Below are 26,943 nucleotides of genomic sequence, written 5' to 3'. Positions count from 1 at the left end.
TGTCAATAATGTTGGGGAGAACAATGTAAATCAGCAATGTTTTTTACAGCTAGTATACAATGCATCAGTCCCAAACCACTCAAACTGGAGTTGTCTTATTTTTGTAGAGGATGGATAATAAAACTGACATTGCTAGGCAAACTGAAGTTTTTCAAACTAGCAGTATTAAAAAATTTTGCATCTTTTAAGAAATTCTACAAATTATTTCGTGATTGCACTGTTGAGCTTTTGTCAGCATTTATTGAATGGATACTTCTACATGCCTAAAACAATAATCATGGCTCGCCAGTTCTTGTCTATAGCCTGTGTTTTGACATGGTATATACAAACAGTGCAGCAACAATGTGAATGTGTTGGTAAAATTTATTATCAGTAAAATTTACATGTATATCAGCACACACAGTATGATGCCAAGGCAGATACAGCATTAGCACCTTACAATAATAAAACATAATGCTGACATGATAACCTTTTTGCCGAGCATAAACTGCTGAGCAATCATGTCTACAGCTAGAACCGGCCAGAACTGCTACTAAAGGCATGTCTAAAGGTGAAGGAGATGGTGTGATTTTTTGTAATATACCTTGCTCTCTTTCTTCTCACCGTGGGCTATCGCAACGCTCGGAGCACCTGTGCAAGTTCTGTAGTACTCGTAGTTGGAAAAAAGTCAAAGTAACTCATCTGTGGAAGGAAATGAACATGTTCACCATCATGAACAGTGGCAAATCCAACATTTTTAAGTAGTGGGTGTGTGATGATTCACAGGCAATACAACATTGAATGAGAAGTACTTTCCTTTTTGAAGTAGAAGTTCAGTAGATAAAACGCGAAAACAATTGTCTAGGTGGCCGCAAAAACAAACGTTTACGTGACCTTCCCTGTACGCGTAAATATCAACATTTAGTAGTAAATATTAATTACATGTAATTTACTACTCATTAATTTATTTATTGAGTAGTAAATCTTAATTAATTTTAATAATTTATTTAATGAGTAGTAAATCTTATTTAATTTTATTAATTTATTTACTACTCATATTTACTACTCATATTAATTCAGTTCACTTTGTGCGACCGAATCGAAAAAAGAACGACCGCTCTATAAGGTGTACAAACACTCACAAATATACAGACGGATTTTTTGCCATTTATATAGATTATATAGTAGATTATGTTTTAGTCCTATTATACTTTAGGAAGTCACAATTTATGCAGATGTACACGGAGACGGGTTCCTTATATTACGGATGTTGAACTGGAAACGTTCATTTCGAAAGTAGTGCCAAGAAAACGGCTGATTGTTCTCTCAGTTGTCTCCTCATTGTAAGTTGTCTTGTAACAGTATATTGTGTTTTCACTGTAAGTTGTTTTCTCTCTATAAGTTGCTTTTTCATTGTAAGCTGTTTCTTCACTGTAAAATGTCCCATTTCTGTAAATTGCCTTCTCACCGTGAATTGTTTTTATTTTGTACTGTGTCTCTTGCCTAACTAAAGCAACCTCTCTCTTAGGCTACATACGGTACCTTAGCTCTCCAAGTTGCCTTCTTACAAGTTGTCTTTTCTTTGTAAGTTGTCTTCTCCTTATAAAGTGCTAGCTCTTTAAAATTATTTCTCTATAAGTTGTCTTCTTTCCATAAGTCATCTCTTCTCTGTAAGTTGTTGTCTCTCTCAAAGTCTTCCATTTTATGATTTCGCTTTTTCCTCGCAAAGCCTCCTGTTTTCCAGCCATATGTTCTTTAGTTATCTGATCATAATCAATTTTATTCTCTACATCGTAAATTTTACATTCATTAGCGATGATATTTTTTATCCATGTGTAACGAGCCAGAAACTATTTCAATTTTTGCTGGATATCTTTATTGACAGGTTTCCTGACAAGAATACCGGAGATGAAATGCTAGACAAACTGCATAATGATCGCAATGCCAACCGAGCTCACATATGTATGCAGTCACGCTCAGACCCCTACCGTCTCTTTAGATATGATATGGTCACGGCTTACTTTGACTCTAACCACACCGAGTTAGTACTTCTAACCAGACATAATGCTGTACCTGGCATGTTCCTAGTGAGTTTATCTGTGAGCTGAGGCTATAGTAGCTCTCACAATGAAGGAAGTACATGAAACTGTCTCTGTACAACTTCCATTATTCTTAGTTTAACCTTATTTGAGGATCTTTGAGTGTTTATTCACTTTATAAAATAATTTCATGGTCAAGTTGCATATATAGTAGAGGCATCTACAACGTAAATAACTTTTTCTGGGAATGTTTACATTTTATGTTATACAAAGGGTAAAATACATGCAAATTGCCGACTCTAATCTAAGATCTTTCCAAACACGTTTTTGTCTCTTCCAAAATGGCTAGAAACTAAACATAACTTATTTAATTTGAAAACTTGACAGAAACTTTAGTGTTAACGGTTTGTATTGACAAATTATCATTTTTTCTCATCAATTGCACCAGGTTTAGCGTTGAGGATGCTAATTTGACTATAAGTTAAAGGAAATGCTTTCAATGTCAATTTAAAGGTTCTCCTCATTTTTTATGACAGCAAGGTTTAATGTGCAAAGGAAAAATTTTGCAAAATATTTCATGTCTAAAATAACGAAAAACAAAAATATTTTTACTATACGTATTTAGTAATGTATTTTATCTCTGTCGGACCGCCCGTCAGTTATCAGGATAAAAATAAAAGGTAGCGTTTGACGATAGATAGATTGCGACTGCAACTCATGACATTCAGTTTGTTACATCGACATTCCAGCGATTGCACCAATAGATCGCTTCCAGTATTTTTGAATTATTGCACGACTACCTATTTTCTGAACTTCGTCGAGACGCCTGATAAACTCTCATGGTGAAGTAGATTGCCAGTGTACTAGTACATGTAATAGAGAGCTCTACATGTAGTTTTCTCTCTCAACCGCTTGAGAAAAAGCTATATTTTTAAGGCTATCCACGAGATTCTTGTTATTGAAATCAAATTTGACAAGTTGTACTGACTTGACACTTTATGGTATGTGAAATTCTTTACATTATATGGAATTTACGTTATGGGATGTATATGTTATAGGAGTGTCTACTGTACCGATGATAACTCAATATAACTGGCTGATTGCCTCGCTGTTTCTGCTGCATTTTAATTTTATATGTTATTTACCGCTCAGGCATACAACAGTATTATAAACAGTAACCAGGAACAAATTCAAATCAATATGATCATAACCCAACATTATTGTGTGAAACACTCTCAACGGGCTGTCTTTGTTTACTTTATTTAACAGTAACAAATATTAACACAAGTGGTGTTGGGAGTTGCCTTCTTTTGATTTACCATAGCTCGTGATCTTGTTTTTTTATCTAGATTTTCCAGTCGGAGCGGCTAATATTTTGTGATCACATATTCAATAGCTATGGAAATGCGCAAAATGACTTCCAAAAGCAGTTGATGGACACTCGTAAGCTCGCCCTCAAGGGTTTCTGTCTGCCCAGAGATTTTAAGTTCAGGTTATTTCTGTTTTACCTGTCTCTCCCTGTAGAAGCAAAGTGTTTTGTTGTTTGATTAAAAGTGATTGCTAATAATAAATCTACTATGATTTGGATATCACCGCTTCATCCACAAGAATTGCATTTTTTAGTTTTTTTTATCGAAGAGCAAATGCCTGGGTAACATGCCGATGCGCTGAAGGCCTGTAGATGCAGTTGGAAACGGTAAAGTTTCCAAAAAGTGAGAAGAGAAAGAAAAATATATCAGTCTGTGTAAATTCATCAATTTTAACTTTTCATAGTCCACAAAAGGGAAGAGACGGCCTGAGGTCTCCGTGGGGTGGGCAGATCGGAGGTGCCGGAGTTGACAAGCATGGCGGTCCTGGTATTACTGTTCCGATGCCCAAAATAGACGATGGAACTCAGTCACCAGATTCTGTATCTACCTTGGAATGCCATATCGAGTTGGTCACTATTCTTTTATCTAGTCAATATTCCAGTTTAATCAGTGATTTACGCCCGGTTGTCTGATTGTCACTTTTAGCCTGTAGTTGGTAGCAAAAGGTTGTACCCCTCACTCTCTCTAATTGTCCAATCAGTGGAGGACCAAACTTTTGTGTTTGTCTTTCCTCATTCGTTATTTAGAATTATAAAAAGCCTTTTGGCTAACAAAAATTGTTTTTCAAGTTTCGTCTTTTGACATAAGTTGGTTGTCTGCAGGAATAGCCACATTTATATCAGTCTGATTACCTAACTCTGCAAGTGGTGTAGTAGTTTTAATCAGTTAAACTTAGTGATATGATCAACTAGATGAACTTAATTTCGCAGCTCTGATGAGTGCGAAAATATAGTGATGTAAAAATAAATGCAGTGGAACAAACATCATTAGATTCCTCAGGTCCAGTTCACTGGTACGAAATATTTTTCAATTTGGGACTACCGTACTTTTTGGACTATAAACCGCACCTCTATATAAGCTGCATCTGTTTTATTTTCCAAAAAAAATGATAATAAAACTATATATAAGCCACACCTTTGTATAGGCCGCAGAACTCAGGACTGTGCTTTTTAATGCGGCAGCACGTTTGCTGTCTAAAATGGAACAGTGCAGAACGGCACAGTTTCGTATTATCCGACGCTTTTTAACTTAGTGCCTAGCGGGACAGTACCATGAGGCATTGTTTCGTATTTTCTTTCACCACTAGAAGCAGACTAATTGGAGATTCTCGTTAGTGCGCCTTTGCAGTGAAAGAAAAAGCCACAGATTAGCCGCACCCTTATATAAGCCGCATGACTCAAATCATCAAAAAAAGTAGCGGCCAATAGTCCGAAAAGTACAGTAGTTTGTATTTGTGAACCGCAGGTAGAAATATGTAAGCGAGATCAATAATGCAATTTGATCGCTTGCTGCCATTTGTTTCCTGAACTATCAATGACGTCAAGGTCTCTGCCGCCGTGACTGATGTGGTACCAATATTAGATCTCAAGTATTTATAGCACGCGGTGGCCATGGCTCCGGGTTGTTATTGCTTTTGGTTGGTGATAAATTTCATCACCACAATAATTATTATTCAATTTTATGACTTTCCCTACCAGACTGTCTTCCTCTCATCAGTTACAAATTCAATGACTAAACTAATATCATTAGCTTCCTCATTTGTCTAGGCTTTTCCAAAAAACTTATTATCTTAATTTGTTTCGCCATGCTGCTCAGTCGGTGTATTAGATATAATGAGTTTAGCAAAAATTGCCCAATGAGCCAACCACACACGAAAATTGCCTGCATTTCTAATATGACGATTTTATTGGGAATATCAATGAAGAAAGCCATTTAATTTCGCGTTTTCGCTCGTTCGTTATGATTGTTTAGTTTCGCTCATGAATTTTTCCACGAGATGTTGCCACGAAAATGCGAAAGTTACGTGCCGCGAATACATATGTGTCCTAGGGTAAGAAAAAAGTCTTCGACTAAAAGTGCTGGTGATAGACTTGGAATCTTTAATACGGTTATGAAATGAGGGAAATCTAAAATACCAAGTTTAAAAACTAAACCATGCAAAGGTCAAATATTGTGCGCACAGATTACTGATGCTTCCAAACAATATAATATTCTTTCAGCTTCAAATGGGAGTCATCTACCCATTCCATGGAGTTATCGTACCAATATTAAGTGTGTATGAGCAATGCCTTGAAGACCATGATGTCTGCTTAGCTTACTGAAGTAGAAGTTGTGTCCACTTTTTAGGAGTATTGTTGCACAAACACTGGCTCTGTCATCTCAGCTAGACATGTGTGAGTTCAGTGGTGAGATCACCTTGACAACTGGAAACATGTACCGCTGAAGAGAGAGAGAGAGGGCAGTTTGAGGTTAGATACCAAAGGTCATGGTTCCATTTAAAGGTCACCACTGGTGACTTTTGTTAGGAATTGAATCCAATCTATGGTTTGCAGACCACTAGGTCTCGACTGCGTTGTTTGTCAGTTGTCATGTACGCAGTTGGCACAAATTAGTTGTCACATATGCAGTAGGTTAACTTAACGCCCACATGTGATTAGTCGGCCTTAATCTCTTGTTTCATGGCTCTTTACTGGACCAACCAGCTCTCGAATTTTTATGGAATACTCACAGGCTTAGAAAGCCAAGTTGATTTTTGTTAACAATCTTTATACTCTAAAACTGACTCAGCAGGTTTGAACAGTTGTTAGCAATAAGCAATCAACAGTTGGCAATAAACAATTGGCAATAAACATTAAACACTCGCCAATAAGCAATCACCAGTTAGCAGTAAGCAATCAACAATTGGCAGTAAACAATTGGCAATAAGCATTAAACACTTGACAATAAGCAATCACCAGTTAGCAGTAAGCAATCAACAGTTGGCAATAAGCAATCAGCAGTTAGCAAAAATCAATCAACAGCTTGCAATAGGAAATCAACAGTTGACAATAAGCGATCAACAGTTGATAATAAGCAATCAACATCTGACAATAAGCAATCAACAGTTAGCAATAAGCAATCAACAGCTGACAATAAGCAATCAATAGCTGGCAATAAGCAATCAACAGCTGGCAATAAGCAATCAACAGTTGGCAATAAGCAATCAACAGCTGACAAAAAGCAATCAACAGTTGACAATAAGCAATCGACAGTTGACAATAAGCAATCGACAGTTGACAATATGCGATCAACAGTTGACAATAAGCAATCAACAGTTGACAATAAGCAATCAACAGTTAACAATAAGCAATCGACAGTTGACAATAAGCGATCAACAGTTGATAATAAGCAATCAACATCTGACAATAAGCAATCAACAGTTAGCAATAAACAATCAACAGCTGACAATAAGCAATCAATAGCTGGCAATAAGCAATCAACAGCTGGCAATAAGCAATCAACAGTTGGCAATAAGCAATCAACAGCTGACAAAAAGCAATCAACAGTTGACAATAAGCAATCGACAGTTGACAATAAGCAATCGACAGTTGACAATATGCGATCAACAGTTGACAATAAGCAATCAACAGTTGACAATAAGCAATCAACAGTTGACAATAAGCAATCCACAGTTGACAATAAGCAATCAACAGTTGATAATAAGCAATCAACATATGACAATAAGCAATCAACATATGACAATAAGCAATCAACAGCTGACAATAAGCAATCAACATCTGGCAATAAGCAATCAACAGTTGACAATAAGCAGTCAACAGCTGGTGATAAATAATCAACAGTTGGCAATAAGAAATCAACAGTTGGCGATAAGCAATCAACAGCTGGCAATAAGCAATCAACAGTTGACAATAAGCAAACAACAGTTGTCAATAAGCAATCGACAGTTGTCAATAAGCAATCAACAGTTGTCAGTAAGCAATCAACAGTTGGCAATAAGCATTCAACAGTTGGTAATAAGCAATCAACAGCTGGTGATAAATAATCAACAGTTGGCAGTAAGAAATCAACAGTTGGTGATAAGCAATCAACAGCTGGCAATAAGCAATCAACAGTTGGCAATTAGCAATCAACAGCTGACAAAAAGCAATCAACAGTTGGCAATAAGCAATCAACAGTTGACAATAAGCAATCGACAGTTGACAATATGCGATCAACAGTTGACAATAAGCAATCAACAGTTGACAATAAGCAATCAACAGTTGACAATAAGCAATCAACAGCTAGTGATAAATAATCAACAGTTGGTAATAAGAAATCAACAGTTGGCTATAAGCAATCAACAGCTGGCAATAAGCAATCAAAAGTTGACAATAAGCAAACAACAGTTGTCAATAAACAATTGACAGTTGTCAATAAGCAATCAACAGTTGGCAATAAGCATTCAACAGTTGGTAATTAGCAATCAACAGTTGGCAATGAGCAATCAACGGTTGGCAATAAGCAATCAACAGTTGGCAGTAAGCAATCAACAGTTGGCAATAAGTAATCAACAGTTGGCAATAAGTAATCAACAGCTGGCAATAAGCAATCAACAGTTGGCAATAAGCAATCAACAGTTGGCAATAAGCAATCAACAGTTGGTAATAAGCAATCAACAGTTGGTAATAAGCAATCAACAGTTGGCAATAAGCAATCAACAGTTGGCAATGAGCAATCATTAGCTACTTTAGGTAGCTTTAGTTTACGATTACAAACATTTACTGCTCTTTTTGTTCTCTAATAGCAGCTCTAGTTTGTTCAAGTTGGGTACAATGTGTGTTGGTTAATTCAAGCGAACCAAATTCATGTCTTTGTTCACTGTTTTACCGTTCAAATCTAAAGAAACTAGTTATAGCCAAGCTAATTCACTAAAGCGTGTCCATATGTATCTTTCCTGACTCTGTCAAACTGTTGATATTAGGTATTTGGAAAATTTTGGGAGTTTTTCTTCCTATTTCTTGTTTTCAAATAGCCATTAAGCTTGGCCTAATACCATGGCTCAATTTTAGGGCTTATTTATAAAGAAGTAATTTTAATTAACATTTGGCATGTTTCCGATAGTGTGTACTATAAAAGCACTGATTATGGATAATGAAGCTTTTTCTTCAAGAGAACACAACTCTCTTTAAACTTTATATGGTATGAACTCATTCATACCTATCGACCATGTGCATCGTCTCCTATGACATATGTAATTACCTACACTGATTTAGCCCAACTTTCCTGAACAGTTTTATCAGCTATGAGGGTGGAGAGCGGGCAACCGTAACTAGCCGTGGTTCTGACTAAGGCTTCTACACAATAGCATGTGACAAAGATAACCGCATGCTTGCTAGTTTTACCCCACTCTGCATGGGCATGTACATGTGGGCATGGGCATTACACTCAAGTTCCTTTATATTTAAAATCATGAGCTATACATAAGCATTTATGACAGCAGTAACTTTCTGTGTTAGATGCATCTTTCTTAAACTAAGTACCTACTTCTGTATTTGAGTCACGAGTCTCTCATCTCTTTTCTATGTAAACTGCATCCTTTTCAGTTATGTAGACAAAAGCGGTCATGTGGTATTGTACAGCTAACTGCATTCTTTCAATGTCTACCCTAGGCTATTAGCAGCATCATGGGGTGGCTTTTATATCAACTTAGAAGATGATGTGGAAGAGTTGACATGGCCATCAGGAGCTCAAACTAGACTCAGCTATCTAATAAATGTTACACTGAGCAAACAGATTTCAATCAAAATAGACTGTACCAGTTCTCAGTCACTTACAACATTTCCATTGTTTGTTTTGTGCCATTAAGGAGTTGCAGTTTGCAGAAAAACACGATATCCCCTGCTATTTTAGTTTTTACCAAAAGATTTTTGCACAAAAACTTTTCATAAATTTGGAAATGTAATTGGAACATCAGATCTGTTCTTCTGGCTAGTAACAAGGTAATTGCTAAACCCATTTGAGGTTTATGCGTCTCAATATTTATGATTACACGTGGGTTCACGATCGGGCAATTTATTGGAGTTGTGTTTCCGCTGAGAGAGTTGGAGTTGGAATGACATCCAGTCTGTTTACAATTTGAAAAGCATTTTGTAAATTAAACTCAATTCAAACTCTGACTATTCTAAACGAGTCACATTTTTTAGCCAATGAAATACCACATCGATATCCATTCCATTTGCTTGTATTTGCGTCGCTGTTAACATTGCGATATGTGATTGGTCACTTCTATGTTGTACTCTGTCAATGATGGCTGTTCAAAATAGACAAATAGAGTATGAAGATTTTGCTGATCTGGTGTTGGCGACTGATACAAAGGCGGCTTTACAACAATTTTTTATTTTACACCAAACCGAATTGGTCACCTAGGAAGCAACTCCTATAAGTTACCCCGGTGTAAATGCACTTACACGAGCTTTCATCAAATTTAGAACTTGTTAGTTAAATTACCTTTCTGGTAGTAGCAAAACATTAGGCACATTAGCCAATTAGCTAGCATTAGACTAATTTTATCAGCCCGCATGTGATTGGCTGATCTGAAGCCTCACAAAGTTTAGGTTTTTTTATTGCTCATTGCTGGACCGCCCAGCAAGTGGAGTTTTTTATCAGCCTGCACTGATCAAATTCTTTAGACACTATTGCTTTGTAGATTGTGGGACGCTCCTCTATCACCCTCGTATTCCAGTTTGGAAATCAGTTTATTAAGACTCCAGTTGGACTTACAGAAGGATTAGAAAACATGCAACCTCCGAGCTTAGATGATTTGGTAAGATCAATGTTAGTGTTCTAGAAAAGTACTGGTGAATTACATTCTCTTGTTCTAGATCCTACGGCAATACATTATATGTGTAAATCTAAACATATTTTGCTGTATCAACATTTGATTTTTATTGTAGTCACCGCTGCAGATGAGTGATAGAATAGCGTACACTTGTCAAGCATCCCAGAGTCTACTACAAAAAGCTGGTGCAGCTCCTTTCCAGACGGAAAGGCACCCTGCTGGCTCTGTACACAAGAAGTAAGTCATACGCACTGCAGCAAGACATGCTTACATCGCTGTCAAAACTGACAGCATAATGACGTATATGCTGCCTTAAACTATGACATGTTCACACATCTGTTCTAGGATTGCATTGGTATGCTACAGAACATGGTCACAGACACCCGTGAACCTATTGTAACTTATCATAACCTAAGTAAATCAACTGTAAACAGATTTTTATATTGTCTAGGACCAAAAATGTTAATGCTTTTAGTATCAGGAAGTTTTCATCAAAGGTAAGTTTGATATTTCTATAAAGTTTTTATACATGTAAATATGCATGTGTAGATTAGGTTACAAATTAAAATCTGTAGCTTTTCACTTCACAAACACGCCCTAAACTTTCTAGCTATATTGATTATCAAACTCAGTGACCATATATATGCTGCCGGCATCAGAAGTGGTCATATCCATTACTTTGTTTGACATTTCCAGTACACTTGCTGAGTTTATTTATAAAATTTTACAGTGACTTCAATATTTTGATTAATGGAATTTTAGGCCACGTTATTGATAGAATTTCCGAAATTTTAAAAATGTGCCTAATTTAAAAAATTTGGTATTATTTTGCTTTTGAATTTTATGTTACTAAAAATAGATAATGCACACCTTTGTAACTTTTGGGTCATAAAGCTAAGAAAATAGACTTCCATAACAAACTGAATCATGTGTCAGCCTATTTTTCACAGCAAAATATTTTCTTTTGGCAGCAGAAGCAGGTATATGTATGCAAACATAAAAATCTATATCCATAAATAATATATATCCACCAGAGCAGCATTTTGTAGTATGAATTGGCTCGAAAGATGCAAACCTTCGTATCTTTGATAATACTGAATGGTAGGTAGTTTTAATATATATATAATTTATATGTAATAAAAAATTTTAATGTATCATATAAATTACCATATGACATAACATTATAATATATGAAATGTTGTAATATACTTGAAGAATATGTTGAGGGTCGCGACTGAGACTAATTTATTTCAAGCATTGCGTGATTTTGCGAAAGTGCGATTGACATATAGTTCTAGGGCCACGCAACCACGGGTCACAATTTCATCCATGTGATTTCATTACCTTTATCAACGACAGTATATTTATTGAAGCATAAATAATTAACCCAGAACATGTCTTTGTATTGGATGGGCGTTAGCACGATCCCAGGCATTGTTGATTATCTAGAATCCTAGTTTATTATTAGTGTTCTCTGGATTTAACAGCACTAACTGTCACAGAAAAGCGCAGCCTATATGGCGGCGAAAAGGATCGACTACCTAAGGCTAAATAATAATTGTGACATCACAATGTAGGAACCACATCCAAATGTTTTTTTATTGCAGGACATACTTTTGACACCCTGTTTTTCACAGTTCTATTATTATTTGTGTATTGAATATAGGCCCATTCGAAAGCCAAGACTCTGATATACTGAACTATATAATAAAACAATTATGTAATTTATATGCTTTAAGATCATTATCACATTTAAATATAGCTCTAATCTTGTTCACATTTCAATCCTTTGCAAGTCACATCTGTTTACTGAACAGGCTGTTTTTACTATGTATTACTTTATTGACAACAATTTCATTTCAAACAAACGTTTTCTAAGTTATGCAATACAAGCGTTATAAAACAGAAAAAAGCCGACAGTTGGCCAATAAAAGCGAATAAATAGTTTGACATATCGTTTAAAATACCTTTGTCCGTGGAGAGAACGGATATTAGGTGAAAGATTGCTAGAGGCGCTAGCAATGATATTTTTAAATAGGTATAGCAAATAGCAAAATATATTTTCAAATAGCAAATAATAAAGGTTGTATGCAATTTGTTCATATAATGCAAGTTTAATTGAGTTGGAAACCTGTAATTGTCATGTAAAAATTGGGGACACGAGCCATGAAGGTTCTTGAAACTGATAGTATGGTATAAAAGAAACAATTACCATAGGGTAAACTGGGAAGAAGCCAAGATTCGGAAGGATCATTCGCTGACATAAGATATCCTGACTTTCTATTGATTTTTTATAACTTGAAATTTATGAATCATTAGAAGTTGAATGGTGCTTCACATCCAGGCATATCAGTTGCTAATATCCAAGCATGTCAGTTGCTAATATCCAGTCATGTCAGTTGCTAATATCCAGGCATGTCAGTTGCTAATATCCAGTCATGTCAGTTGCTAATATCCAAGCATGTCAGTTGCTAATATCCAGTCATGTCAGTTGCTAATATCCAAGCATGTCAGTTGCTAATATCCAGTCATGTCTGTTGCTAATATCCAGGCATATCAGTTGCTTATATCCAAGCATGTCAGTTGCTAATGTCCAGTCATGGCAGTTGCTAATATCCCGGCATGTTAGTTGCTAATATCCAGGCATGTCAGTTGCTAATATCCAGGCATGTCAGTTGCTAATATCCATGCATGTCAGTTGCTAATATCCAGGCATATCAGTTGCTAATATCCAAGCATGTCAGTTGCTAATGTCCAGTCATGGCAGTTGCTAATATCCATGCATGTCAGTTGCTAATATCCAGGCATATCAGTTGCTAATATCCAAGCATGTCAGTTGCTAATGTCCAGTCATGGCAGTTGCTAATATCCCGGCATGTTAGTTGCTAATATCCCAGCAGGTCAGTTGCTAATATCTGGGCATATCAGTTGCTAATATCCAGCCATGTCAGTTGCTAATATCCCTGCATGTCAGTTGCTAATGTCCAGGCATGTCAGTTGCTAATATTCAAGCGTGTCAGTTGCTATTATTCAACATGTCAGTTGCTAATATCCAGGCATGTCAGTTGCTAATATCCAAGCGTGTCAGTTGCTATTATTCAAGCATATCAGTTGCTAATATCCCGTCGTGTCCTATTTCACGTTATAGGAATCTCGTAGATGAATGGCTTGACGTATATAGGATTGCTCTTGGAATTGCCTCCTCTCAGTTAAAAAAAACCTGAAGACATCAGTAGACTGGTCACGACAAGGACTGCACACTGCTAAATCTCTTCCACCCAGTATTATGAACAACAATGCTGATGAGTTGGCCTCTACACCTATACCTGGCATTGTATAAGTCGTTAAGTCTCCTCGCATACCTTCAGCTCCATCAGGTATTGTTCTCTCCTGGCACTTTAGTAGTTCTCTTTTATTTCCTGCTGGTCATGCATTTCCAATTTTGTGAACTTTAGTAACTATTTATGTCTCTCCTTTGATATTGAAATACAAATAGAGTCTATCTGATCACTGAGATGTGTGCATGGGAGTAGGTAGTCTGGGAATAATATGTTATTAATGTATAGGCACCGTGGAAATGTTATGTTACCACAGTGCACATACTGTGGAAGGAACGTGTATGCATTGTGATGAGATTGAGATGTGAGCTGAAATGAAAATCTATCAATTAAAAAAGGAAATGAACAGTCTTTAAGTACATGTACATGTATGTCACTGAACATGGTACTACTTCACTAAAGTTTGCAGTCACACCCTTGTATAGGCATAGAGACAGTACTGTTTGTGTAAATTACTACATTGGCACTAGAGTCGTAATGTTGTCACACTGCTCTCTGATAACTGTATAGGAATGGCATATTAGCGATGTAGGAGTTTTATGTTTGCCTGTGCATGCACTGTAGAAGCAGTCTGTTACCCAAATGCATATCTGTAGAAGTACTGTGTTACTATTGTGCAAGCGATGTTATCACTGTGCATGGTTGTGAGAATATTATGTTACTACTGTACTGTGAATGCTGGGAACGCTGTGTTACTACTGTATATGTAGTATAGGAATAATATATTACTAATGTATACGCACTGTGGAAATGTTATCCTACCACAGCGCATACACTGTGGAAGTAACATCTGTGCATTGTAGAAATAACACCTTACTACAGTGCTTGCATTGTAGAAGCACTATGTTACTATTGTACCAGCATGATGAGAGTGCCATGTTATTCATATTAATTCATTATGAGATTGTGATGTTGCCACTCTGCACTGTTTAACTACTGTGTTGTCACTGTACATGCACTGTTGGAGTACTATGTTGCCACTGTACATGCACTGCTGGAGTACTATGTTGCCACTGTACATGCACTGTTGGAGTACTATGTTGCCACTGTGCACGCGATGCTGCAGTACTACGTTTTCACTGTGCTTGCACTGTGGGAGTACTATGTTGTTACGATGTCACTGTCGATTTACCATCTTAGCAAAGTGTGAGCATCAGTGTATATTGTATTACAGAGACTGATGAAGGTATCACACATTTAGGATTTTATAATAAAGCTATCTCTAACCAAGCTCTAATGTACATGTATATTCATAATGTGATAGTATAGTGTGCATCTTTCCCTTCTCTAACATTACCTGTAGCTTTCTAGGCTATTTCATATGGTATTATAAATTATTAGTATAGTTCAAGGTTACAGCGAGTGTGTGTCTTGTTTAGACCTTTCTTGCCGCTTTTACTTGCTGGTACCTGCTAGACATGTCACTTTTGCTTTTGATCAGCGTGATAGTCCGCATGCAGAGCATCCCTATTGGAGTTGCTCTTGTCTCGCTTTGTAAATGTTCACTTGTCTAGACTTGTCGACTTTAGATCTTTGTTGAGGCACTTAAGAGTGTTTAGAAGACATATGCAAAGTGTTTTACATCTAGTCTACAATGCATCAGTGTCAAACCACTAAAAATGGAGTTGTCTTATTGTTGTACAAAGAACCGATAATGAAATTGATATTGCTAAGCAAACGGAAGTTTTTTAAACTGGCAGTATTTTAAAATATTGCATCTTTTAAGAAATTCTACAAAATATTTTGCTATTGCACTGCTGAGCTATCATCAGCCTTTTTTGAATGGAGACTTCTACATGCTTAAAACACTAATCATGGCTCAGCAGCTCTTCGTCTATAGTCTGTGTTTTGACATGGTATATACAAACAGTGCAGCAGTAATGTGATGGTGTTGATAAAATTTTCAGTAAAATTTACATGTATAACAGGACAGACAGTATGATATCAAGGCAGATACAGCATTAGCACCTTGCAATAATAAAACATAACGCTAACATGATAACCTTTTTGCCGAGCATAAACTGCTGAGCAAACACGGCTACGGCTAGAACAGGCCAGAACTGCTACTAAAAGCGTTTCTAAAAGTGAATGAGATGGTGTGCTTTTTTGTAATATGCCCTGCTCTCTTCTCATCGTCGCCTATCTCAACGCTCGGAGCACCCGTGCAAGGTCTGTAGTTCTGTATTACTTGTAGCTGGAAAAAGTCAAAGTAACTTAGAAGCGGAAGGAAATAAACATGTTCACCATCATGAACAGTGGCAAATCCAACGTTTTCAAGTGATAGAGGTGTGGCAATTCATAGACAGTACAGCATTGAATGAAAAGTACTTACCTTTTTGAAGTATAAATTTAGTAGGTAAAACGCAGTAGCAGTACCCGTGCAAGTTTTGTAGTAGCTGCAGTTCTGTAGTACTCGTAGATGGAAAAAAAGTAAATGTAACTCGGCTGTGGAAGGAAATGAACATGTTTACTATCACCAACAGTGGCAAATCCAACGTTTTCAAGTAGTGAAGGTGTGGCAATTCATAGACAATACAACATTGAATGAGAAGTACTTACCTTTTTGAAGTAGAAGTTCAGTAGATAAAACGCCAAAACAATTGTCTAGGTGGCCGCAAAAAACAAGCGTTCACATGACCTTCCCTGTACGCGTAAATATCAATATTGAGTAGTAAATATTAATTACATGTAATTTACTTCTCATTAATTTATTTAATTTTAATAATTAATTTACTACTCATATTTACTACTCAAATTAATTCAGTTCGCTTTGTGCGACCGAATCGAAAAAGAAAGAACCGCTCTATAATGTGTACAAACACACACAAATATACAGACCGATCTTTTGCTGTTTATATAGTAGATTATATAGTAGATTATTTTTTAATCTTGTTGTGCTTTAGGAAGTCACAATATATACAGATGTACATGGAAATGGGTTCCTTACATTACGGAGGTTGAACTTGAAAAGTTCATTTCAAAAGTAGTGCCAAGAAAACAGCTGATTGTTCTCTCAGTTGTAAGTTGTCTCCCCTCTTTAAGTTGTTTTCTCATTGTAAGCTGTTTCTTCACTGTAAAGTGTCCCATTGCTGTAAATGGGACATTTTACAATGAGTTGTTTTTATTTTGTACTGTGTCTCCTGCCTGACTATAGCTGCCTTTTCTCTTAAGCTACATACCTTCTTACAAGTTGTCTTTTCTTTGTAAGTTGTCTTCTCTTTATAAGGCGCTAGTTCCTTAAAATTGTTTCTCTATAAGTTGTCTTCTTTCCATAAGTCATCTGTTGTCTGTAAGTTGTCGTCTCCATCTTTCTCGAAGTCTTTTCCATTTTATGATTTCACTTTTTCCTTGCATACTGTTTTCCATCTATACGTTTTCTAGTTGTATGATCATAATAATCTACAGTGTCTACTATTTAAAATTACTTATAACTGCAAAAACAGTTCCTGCTCTCTTCTGACGCGTAGTCCTCTCATTTACTTCACATTTCTATCCATGAGCCGAATGCCATCTCAAGCTTTGCTGGATATTTTTATTGACAGGTTTCATGACAAAAACATGGGAGATGCTAGACAAACTGCATAATGACCGCAATACCAACTGAGCTCGCAGATCAGATCTAAAAAAGATAACGGTTTGTGAGTTTCTAGCCGCAATTCCTAAATCGGTTGCGGAATGTACACGTAAATTAATTTCGGCGCCTACAATATAACTGCGCGTTAATAAGGTCGTTTCTACGCAACTACAAAACTTCTAATGCTAGTTGCACTGAGTAGTTGTAGTAGGCTGTTGTTGTAAATGGTTTTTAGTATACTTTTGAATAGAGCTTGTACATTGATAATATTATTACGAACTATTACATATGTACTACATTGCAAAACGGTTATTTTGTATGACTACAGCAGGTTTTGGCTTGCCCACAAAACCGTTTTACTTTTTCTTCTAATTACGATACAAATTTGAACCTGACTTTTCAGCAATTATTAGCCTAGCTACAAAACAGTTATATTTCTATTAAATACATATTGGAACCCGACTTTTCAGCAAATATTAGTCTAGCTACAAAACAGTTATGGTTATTAGTTATGGTTATTAGTTATAGTTATGGTTATCAGTTATGGTTATTAGTTAGTTAATAGCTACAAAACAGCTATTAAATAAATCCATTACGTCCACGGTACTACTGATTACATATAATCGCCAACACAGTTTTCAAACCGAGTTAGGAACTGCGGGCTAGAAACTCACAAATCGTTATCTTTTTTAGATCTGACCGAGCTCGCACGTGTATGCAGTCACGTTCAGACCCTTACCGTCTCTTTAGATATGATGATGGCTTACTTTGACTCTAACCACACCCAACCAATACTTCTCACCAGACATAATGCTGTACCTGGCATGTTCCTAGTGAGTTCATCCGTGGGCTTAGGCTGTAGTAGCTCATATAATGACTGAAGTACATGGAACTGACTTGGTACAACTTTGGTTATTTTTAGTTTAACCTGATTCATAGATCTTAGAGTGCTCTTGCTACTTGCTTACTTTGTTTAAAAGTAACAAATATGAACACAAGTGGTATTGAGAGTTGCCTCCTTTTGCTTTACCATAGCTCGTCATCTTGTTTTTTTCCAGTCGGGCGACTAATATTTTGTGACCATATATTCAATAGCTATGGAAATGCGCAGAAGGACTTCCAAAAGCAGTTGATGGACACCCGTAAGCTCACTCTCAAGGTTTTCTGTCTGCCCAGAGATTTCAAGTTCAGGTGATTTTTTTTTTTTTCCTGTCTCTCCCTGTAGAAGCAAAGTGTTTTTTGTTGTTTGATTACAAGTGATTGCTAATAATAAGTCTACTGTGATTTGGATATCACTGCTTCATCCATAAAAAATGCTCTTTTTTAATTTGTAGTTTTTTATCAAAGTACAAATGCCCGAGTAACATGCCAATGTGCTGAAGGCCTGTAGATGCATTTGGAAATGTAAGTTTCCAAAAAATGAGCAGAGAAAGATAAATACAGGTATATCAGTATTCATCAATTTTAACTTTTTATAGCCCACAAAAAGGAAGAGAGAGCCTGAGGTCTCCGTGGGGTGGGCAGATAGGAGGTGCCGGAGTTGACAAGCATGGCGGTCCTGGCATTACTGTTCTGGTGCCCAAAATAGACGATGGAATTCAGTCACCAGATTCTGTATCTACCTTGGAATACCATATCGGGTTGGTCACTATTATTTTATTTAGTCAATATTCCAGTTTAATCAGTGATTTACGCCTGGTTGTCTGATTGTCACTTCTAGCCTGTAGTTGGTAGCAAAAGGTTGTACCCCTCCCTCTCTCTAATTGTCCAATCAGTAGAGGAACCAAACATTTGTGTTTGTTTTTCCTCATTCGTTATTTAGAATTATAAAAAGCCTTTTGGCTAACAAAAATTGTTTTTCAAGTCTCATCTTTTGACATAAGTTGGTTGTCTGCAGGAATAGCCACAGTTATATCAGTCTGATTACCTAACTTTGCAAGTGGTGTAGTAGTTTTAATCAGTTAAACTTAGAGATATGATCAACTAGATGAATGTCCTGTCAATTTGAATAACTTCTCTGGTAAGATAGTAAAGGCATCTTACCTTTACTAAACCAATTTCAGTGTTTGCGGATGACTAATAAAATCTCTCTGTTACGTGCTAATTAAGATCCAATCACTTTAGTCATGATTTTATGAATGTATTAAGTCATTTATGGCTGTTAATGACTAAGCTAAGGGTTAAGATTGTGCCTCTAGATTTACTAAACGATGAGCGATAGCCACGATCGATAGCCTCGAACGATAGCCATAACCGATAACCCCATGATTACGACTGTGATTGCTATATTATTAATACTTTTTTGGCATTTTCAAATAGATGATTGAAATACTGAAAAACTTAAATTTTTATGAAATGTAAGAGCATTAATTGTTTTTTCTATGCAGAGCTCCAAACAATTATTTTCCAAATTCTGCGTTTATTGTTAGCAGGCGGAATTGTGGAAAATTCCTCATTTGCTATACATTGGCTAAACACATTACTAACGGGTGTCGCTAAAATGTGTCTTCTTTTCTTAAAGATTTTTGTGCAAGGTTTATTTTATTACAAACAGTTTTGTATTTTCAGTAATTGTTTCTTTTCTTCAGATGTCTTTTATTTCTGTAAAATATTCTTCCTTGGAAACATCTCTCTCCTCATATGAAATGCTTTCTCCTTCCTTTTACTCCTAGACACCCCAATTATATCATACTGTATATTTCCTCTCGAGACTTCTTATTTTTTCCTTTTTTTAGTGAATAGTTTCTCTTCAACCCTGTAATCTCATCGTTGTGCAATATCTTATTCCACCATCTCTCTCCTGTCATGACCTCACCACACTCATTCCTATCATTAAATCCATTTTCACTTTTTGGTAGACATTTTTTGTTTTAAAATCCTTCCTATAGCCGTTTTGTTTACCTTTCTCTTATTTGTATTTTTTTTTATTTTATCATTTTTATTATCACTTATATGTTAATTAAAACAACTCAACACCCAAACCATCTAGCAGAGTGAAGGTAACATGAAATGGAGTAATGAGAAATTCAACAGATTCTAGCCGGTTTTCTTCTGTTATGCTCAAGTGGTGATGCAGAGGATTGCAGTCACATGAATAGGGAATTAGGCTATGTTTATCTTGTTAATTATTTTATTATGTATAGAGGATATACTTATGTCTTCCTACCAAATAAACAGCAAATAGCCTTAGCACCAACAGGGAGCAACTTTATTAAGATAGTTGTGTTTGATTTTATTTCAGGCTTAAAGATGTAGTAAAGTTTCTGAGGCGCTACGTACCGTAACCAAGGTGTTAATTTATTCTTTCTAGTTGCAGTGTATTTTGATCAGGAGTCATTATACCCTAGGACACTTATATTTCGCTAGTATTTAGTTTCGTGAGTAGCATAAAGAGTAAAATTTCGCTGCTACTTAATTTCGCAGCTCTGATGAGTGCGAAAACATAGTGATGTGAAAATAAATGCAGTGGAACAAACATCATTAGACTCCTCAGGTCCAGTTCACTGGTACGAAATATTTTTCAATTTGGGACTACCGTACTTTTTGGACTATAAACCGCACCTCTATATAAGCCGCATCTGTTTTATTTTCCAAAAAAAACCATAATAAAACTATATATAAGCCGCACCTTTGAATAGGCCGCAGAACTCATGACTGTGCTTTTTAACGCGGCAGCACGTTTGCTGTCTAAAATGGAACAGTGCAAAACGGCACAGTTTCGTATTATCCGGCGCTTTTTAACTTAGTGCCTAACGGGACAGTACCGTGAGGCATTGTTTCGGATTTTCTTTCACCGCTAGAACACACTGATTGGAGATTCCCGTTAATGCGCCTTAGCAGTGAAAGAAAAAGCCATGGATTAGCCGCACCCGTATATAAGCCGTATGACTCAAATCATCAGAAAAAGTAACGGCTAATAGTCCGAAAAGTACGGTAATTTGTATTTGTAAACCGCAGGTAGAAATATGTAAGCGAGATCAATAATGCAATTTGATCCCTTGCTGCCATTTGTTTCCTGGACTATCAATGACGTCAAGGTCTCTGCCGCCGTGACTGATGTGGTACCAATATTAGATGTCAAGTATTTATAGCACGCGGTGGCCATGGCTCCGGGTTGTGATTGCTTTTGGTTGGTGATAAAATTCATCACCACAATAATTATTATTCAATTTTATGACTATCCGTACCAGACTGTCATCCTCATCAGTTACAAGTTCAATTACTAAACTAATATCATTAACTTCCTCATTTGTCTAGGCTTTTCCAAAAAACTTATTATCTTAATTTGTTTTGCCATGCTGTTCAGTCGGTGTATTAGATATAATGAGTTTAGCCAACAAATTGTCCAATGAGCCAACTACACACGAAAATTGCTTGCATTTCTAATATGACGATTTTATTAGGAATATCAATAAAGAAAGCCATTTAATTTCGTGTTTTCGCTTGTTCGTTATGATTTTTTAGTTTCGCTCATGGAATTTTCGCGAGAGGATGTTGCCGCGAAAATGCGAAAGTCAGATGCCGCGAATACATAAATGTCCTAGGGTAACAAAAAAGTCTTCGACTAAAAGTGCTGGTGATAGACTTGGAAACTTAAATACGGTTACGAAAGGAGGGAAACGTAAAATACCAAGTTTAAAAACTAAAACATGCGAAGGTCAAATATTGTGCGCACAGATTACTGATGCTTCCAAACAATATAATATCCTTTCAGCTTCAAATGGGAGTCATCTACCAATTCGATGGAGTTATCATACCAATATTAAGTGTGTACGAGCAATGCCTTGAAGACCATGATGTCTGCTTAGCTTAGTTTGTTGCACAAACACTGGCTCTGTCATCTCAGCTGGACATGTGTGAGTTCAGTGGTGAGATCACCTTGACAACCGGAAACATGCACAGTTGAAGAGAGAAAGGGCAATTTGAGGTTAGATACCAAAGGTCAGGGTTCCATTTAAAGGTCACCGCTGGTGACTTTTGTCAGGAACTGAATCCAATCTATGGTTTGCAGACCACCAGGTTGCATACCATTGCATTGTTTGTTTGCATACCAGGCCACTGCATTGTTTGTCAGTTGTCATGTACACAGTTGGCACAAATTAGTTGTCACATATGCAGTAGGTTAACTTAACGCCCGCATGTGATTAGTCGGTCTTAATCTTTTGTTGCATGGCTCTTCACTGGACCACCCAGCTCTAGAATTTTTATGGAATACTCACAAAGAAGAAACTCAACTCACACAAACTCAACTTCAACTCACGCTTAGAAAGCCAAGTTGATTTTTGTTAACAATCTTTATACTCTTAAACTGACTCAGCAGGTTTGAACAGTTGTTAGCAATAAGCAATTAACAGTTGGAAATAAAGAATTGGCAATAAGCATTAAACACTTGACAATAAGCAATCACCAATTAGCAATAAGCAATCAACAGTTGGCAATAAGCAATACACAGTTCGCAATAAACAATCAACAGTTGACAATAAACAATCAACAGTTAGCAAAAATCAATCAACAGCTTGCAATAAGAAATCAACAGTTGACAATAAGCAATCAACAGTTGATAATAAGCAATCAACAGCTGGAAATAAGCAATCAACAGTTGGCAATAAGCAATCAACAGCTGACAAAAAGCAATCAACAGTTGGCAATAAGCAATCAACATCTGGTGATAAATAATCAACCGTTGGCAATAAGAAATCAACAGTTGGCGATAAGCAATCAACAGCTGGCAATAAGCACTCAACAGCTGGCAATAAGCAATCAACAGCTGGCAATAAGCAATCAACAGTTGGCGATAAGCAATCAACAGTTGGTAATAAGCAATCAACAGTTGGCAATAAGCAATCAACAGTTGGCAATAAGTAATCAACAGCTGGTGATAAATAATCAACAGTTGGCAATAAGCAATCAACAGCTGGTGATAAATAATCAACAGTTGGCAATAAGAAATCAACAGTTGGCGATAAGCAATCAACAGCTGGCAATAAGCACTCAACAGCTGGCAATAAACAATCAACAGCTGGCAATAAGCAATCAACAGCTGGCAATAAGCAATCAACAGTTGGCGATAAGAAATCAACAGTTGGTAATAAGTAATCTACAGTTAGCAATAAGCAACCAACAGTGGGCAATAAGCAATCGACAGTTGGTAATAAGCAATCAACAGTTGGCAATAAGCAATTAACAGCTGGCGATAAGCAATCAACAGTTGGCAATAAGCAATCAACGGTTGGCAGTAAGCAATCAACAGCTGGGAATAAGCAATTAACAGTTGACAATAAGCAATCAAAAGTTGACTATAAGCAATTAACAGCTGGCAATAATCATCAACATTTAAAAATAAGCAATCAAAAGTTGACAATAACCAATCAGCAGTTGACAATAAGCAATCAGCAGTTGACAATAAGCAATCAGCAGTTGACAATAAGCAATTAACAGTGGAAATAAGCAATCAACAGTTGGCAATGAGCAATCAACAGTTGGCAATAAGCAATCAACAGTTGGCAATAAGCAATCAACAGCTGGGAATAAGCAATCAACAGCTGGGAATAAGCAATCAACAGTTGACAATAAGCAATCAAAAGTTGACTATAAGCAATCATCAGCTGGCAATAATCATCAACAGTTGACAATTAGCAATCAAAAAATGGCAATAAGCAATCAGCAGTTGACAATAAGCAATCAACAATTGACAATAAGCAATCAACAGTTGACAATTAGCAATCAACAGTTGACAACAAGCAATCAACAGCTTGCAATAAGCAATCAAAAGTTGACAATAAGCAATCAACAGTCGACAATAAGCAATCAACAGTAGGCAATAAACAATCAACAGTTGAAAATAAGCAATCATTAGTTGACAACAAGCAATCGACAGCTTGCAATAAGCAATCAAAAGTTGACAATAAGCAATAAACAGTTGACAATAAGCAATCAACAGTAGGCAATAAGCAATCAACAGTTCACAATAAGCAATCAACAGTTGGCAATAACCAATCAACAGCTTGCAATAAGCAATCAGCAGTTGGCAATGAGCAACAATTAGCTACTTTTGGTAGCTTTAGCTTACATTTACTGTTATTGTTGTTCTCCAAGCGCAGCTCCAGTTTGCTCAGGCATAATTGCGTAAAATTGCTGTTGGTCAAATCAAGCGAATCAAACCCATGTGTTTGTACACTGCTTTACCGTTCAAATCTGAAACACTGGTTATAGCCAAGCGAATTCACTGAAAAGTATCTACATGCATTTTTTTCTGACTCTATCAAGTTGGAAATATTAAATATTTTGAAAACTTTGCACATTTTTCTTCCTATTAGTTTTTCCAAGAAGTCCTTTACCTTTTAAAGTGGCTCAGATTTAGGACATTTATGAAAAAAAATTTATTGTTGACATTTGGCATGCGTCCAATAGTGTATACTATAGAAACACTGATTATAGCTACAAAAACTTTTTTATCAAAAGAGCACAACCCCATTTAAGCTTCATAGAGCGTGTGAATCGTCTCCTATGACATGCATAGTAACTTACACTGATTTAGCCTAAGTTTCCTGAACAGTTGTATCAGCTATGAGGGAGGAGAGCTGGCAATCGTAACTAGCAGTGGTGCTGATTCAGGGTTCTACACAATAGCATAGGGCAAGGACAAACGCACGCTTGCTAGTTTTATGCCACTCGGCATGGGCTGCTACTATACCACCCACAACACTCATCTGTAAGTACCAAGGAATGTGTACTACCATCCATATACACTGCCATGTACACTCAAATTCCTTTACATTCAGAATCATGAGCTATACATAGGCATTTATGATAATAGTAACTTTTTGTGTTAAATGCATCTTTCTTAAACTAAGTACCTGCTTCTGTATTTGAGTCACGAGTCTGATCTATTTTCGATATAAACAGCATTATTTCAAGTTTTGTAGACCAAAGCGGTCATGTGGTATTGTACCGCTGACTGCATTCTTTCAATGTTTACCCTAGGCTATTAGTAACATCATCAGGTGGCTTTTACACCAACCAAGAAGATGATGTGGAAGAGTTGACATGGCCATCAGGAACTCAAACTAAACTCAGCTACCCTATAAATGTTACGCTGAGCAAACAGATTTCAATCAAGGTAGGCTGTACCAGTTCTCAGTCACTTACAACATTTCCATTTTGTTTTGTGCCATTACGTGGTTGCAGTCAGCAGAAGAACACAATATCACATGCCTTTTTTAGCTTTATACCGAAAGATTTTAGCACAAAAACTTTTCATGAATTTGGAAATGTAGCTAAGAAAATTAGATCGGTTCTTCTGGCTAGTAACAAGTTAATTGTTAAACCCATTTGAGGCCATGTGTCTCAATGTCTAAGAGTACACAATTTTTCTTTTTTTAACAATAAATGTGCGTTCACACCGAGGGGACTTATTGGAGTTGTTTTTCCGCTGAGAGAGTTGGAATGACATCCAGTCTGTTCACAATTTGAAATGTAGTTTGCAAACCAAATCCAATTCAAACTCCGACTATTCAGAATGAGTCACCTTTTTCAGCCAATGAAATACCACATTGATATCCATTCCATCTGCTTGTATTTGCGTCGCTGTTAACATTGTGATATGTGATGGTTCATTTCTATGTTGTACTCTGTCAATGATGGCTGTTCAAAACAGACAAACATAGTATGCAGAACTTTGCTGATTTAGTGTCGGCAACTGATACAAAGACATTTTACAACCATTTTTCGTGTTACACCAAACCGACTTTGTGAGCATGAAAGCAACTCCTATAAATTACTTTTGTGTAAATGCACCTATAAGAGCTTTTATCAAATCTGGAATTTGTTAGTTAGATCAATTTTCTAGTATTAGCAAAACATTCGACACATTAGCCAATTAACTAGCATGAGAATAATTTTATCAGCCCGCACGTGATTGGCTGATCTGAAGCCTCACAGAGTTTAAGCTTTTTTATTGCTCATTGCTAAACCACTCAGCAAGTGGAATTTTTCTAGACTATTGCTTTGTAGATTGTAGGACGCTCCTCTACCACGCTCGTATTCCAGTTTGGAAATAAGTTTATTAAGACTCCAGTTGGACTTGCAGAGGGATTAGAAAACATGCAACCTCCGAGCATAGATGATTTGGTAAGTTCAATGTTAGTGTTCTAGAAAGTACTAGCACATTCCATTCTCTTGTTCTAGATCCTATGGCAATACATTGCATACAGTATGTTAATATGGTCATTTTTGCTGTATCAATATTTGATTTTTATTGTAGTCACCGCTGCAGATGAGTGATAAAATAGCGTACACTTGTCAAGCATCCCAGAGTGTACTACAAAAAGCTGGTGTAACTACTTCGCAGACGGAAAGGCAGCCTGCTGGCTCTGTACATAAGAAGTAAGTCATACGCACTGCAAGACTTGCCTACATTGCTGTCAATACTGACAGCATAATGACATATAAGTCATGCTGCTTTAAACTATGACATGTCCACACACCTGCTCTAGGATTGCATTGGTACGTCACAGAATATGATCATAGACATCTGTAGACCTATCATAACATATCATAACCCGAGGAAATCAACTGTAAACAGTTTTAAATAGAAGTTGAATGGTGCTTCACATCCAGTCATGTCAGTTGCTAATATCCAGTCATGTCAGTTGCTAATATCCAGTCATGTCAGTTGCTAATATCCAGGAATGTTAATTGCTATTATCCAGGCATGTCAGTTGCTAATATCCAAACATGTCAGTTGCTAATATCAAAGCATGTCACTTGCTAATATCCAGGCATGTCACTTGCTAATATCCAGGCATGTCACTTGCTAATATCCAGG

General features: G+C 36.6%; 1 protein-coding gene and 1 pseudogene across 1 annotated transcript; both read left to right on the top strand.

Moving 5' to 3' along the window:
* The first annotated feature begins 1,263 nt into the window (after positions 1 to 1,263).
* On the top strand, positions 1,264 to 5,831 carry LOC137388267 (uncharacterized protein C3orf20-like). The gene is made up of 5 exons (XM_068074761.1): positions 1,264 to 1,322; positions 1,865 to 2,066; positions 3,368 to 3,510; positions 3,792 to 3,953; positions 5,735 to 5,831. Exons 2-5 carry the CDS (start codon positions 1,893 to 1,895, stop codon positions 5,829 to 5,831), a joined length of 576 nt encoding a protein of 191 aa, XP_067930862.1. The 5' UTR covers positions 1,264 to 1,322; positions 1,865 to 1,892.
* A 12,001-nt stretch (positions 5,832 to 17,832) lies between these two features.
* Positions 17,833 to 24,751, top strand: LOC137388266 (uncharacterized protein C3orf20 homolog; annotated as a pseudogene).
* The last annotated feature ends 2,192 nt before the right edge of the window (positions 24,752 to 26,943 follow it).

Source organism: Watersipora subatra, chromosome 2 (assembly GCF_963576615.1).
Source record: "Watersipora subatra chromosome 2, tzWatSuba1.1, whole genome shotgun sequence".
NCBI classification, from domain to species: domain Eukaryota; kingdom Metazoa; phylum Bryozoa; class Gymnolaemata; order Cheilostomatida; family Watersiporidae; genus Watersipora; species Watersipora subatra.
The sequence above is the reverse complement of the archived record's forward strand: the minus strand, read 5'-3'. Positions and strand labels throughout refer to the sequence as shown.

Excerpts from the sequence above, each read along its gene's own strand:
- LOC137388267 (XM_068074761.1), top strand. The coding sequence starts at position 1,893 with ATGCTAGACAAACTGCATAATGATCGCAATGCCAACCGAGCTCACATA. Across the intron at positions 2,067-3,367 it reads CTGTACCTGGCATGTTCCTA|ATTTTCCAGTCGGAGCGGCT; the intron begins GTGAGTTTATCT and ends TTTTTTATCTAG. Across the intron at positions 3,954-5,734 it reads ACCTTGGAATGCCATATCGA|GAGTATTGTTGCACAAACAC; the intron begins GTTGGTCACTAT and ends TCCACTTTTTAG.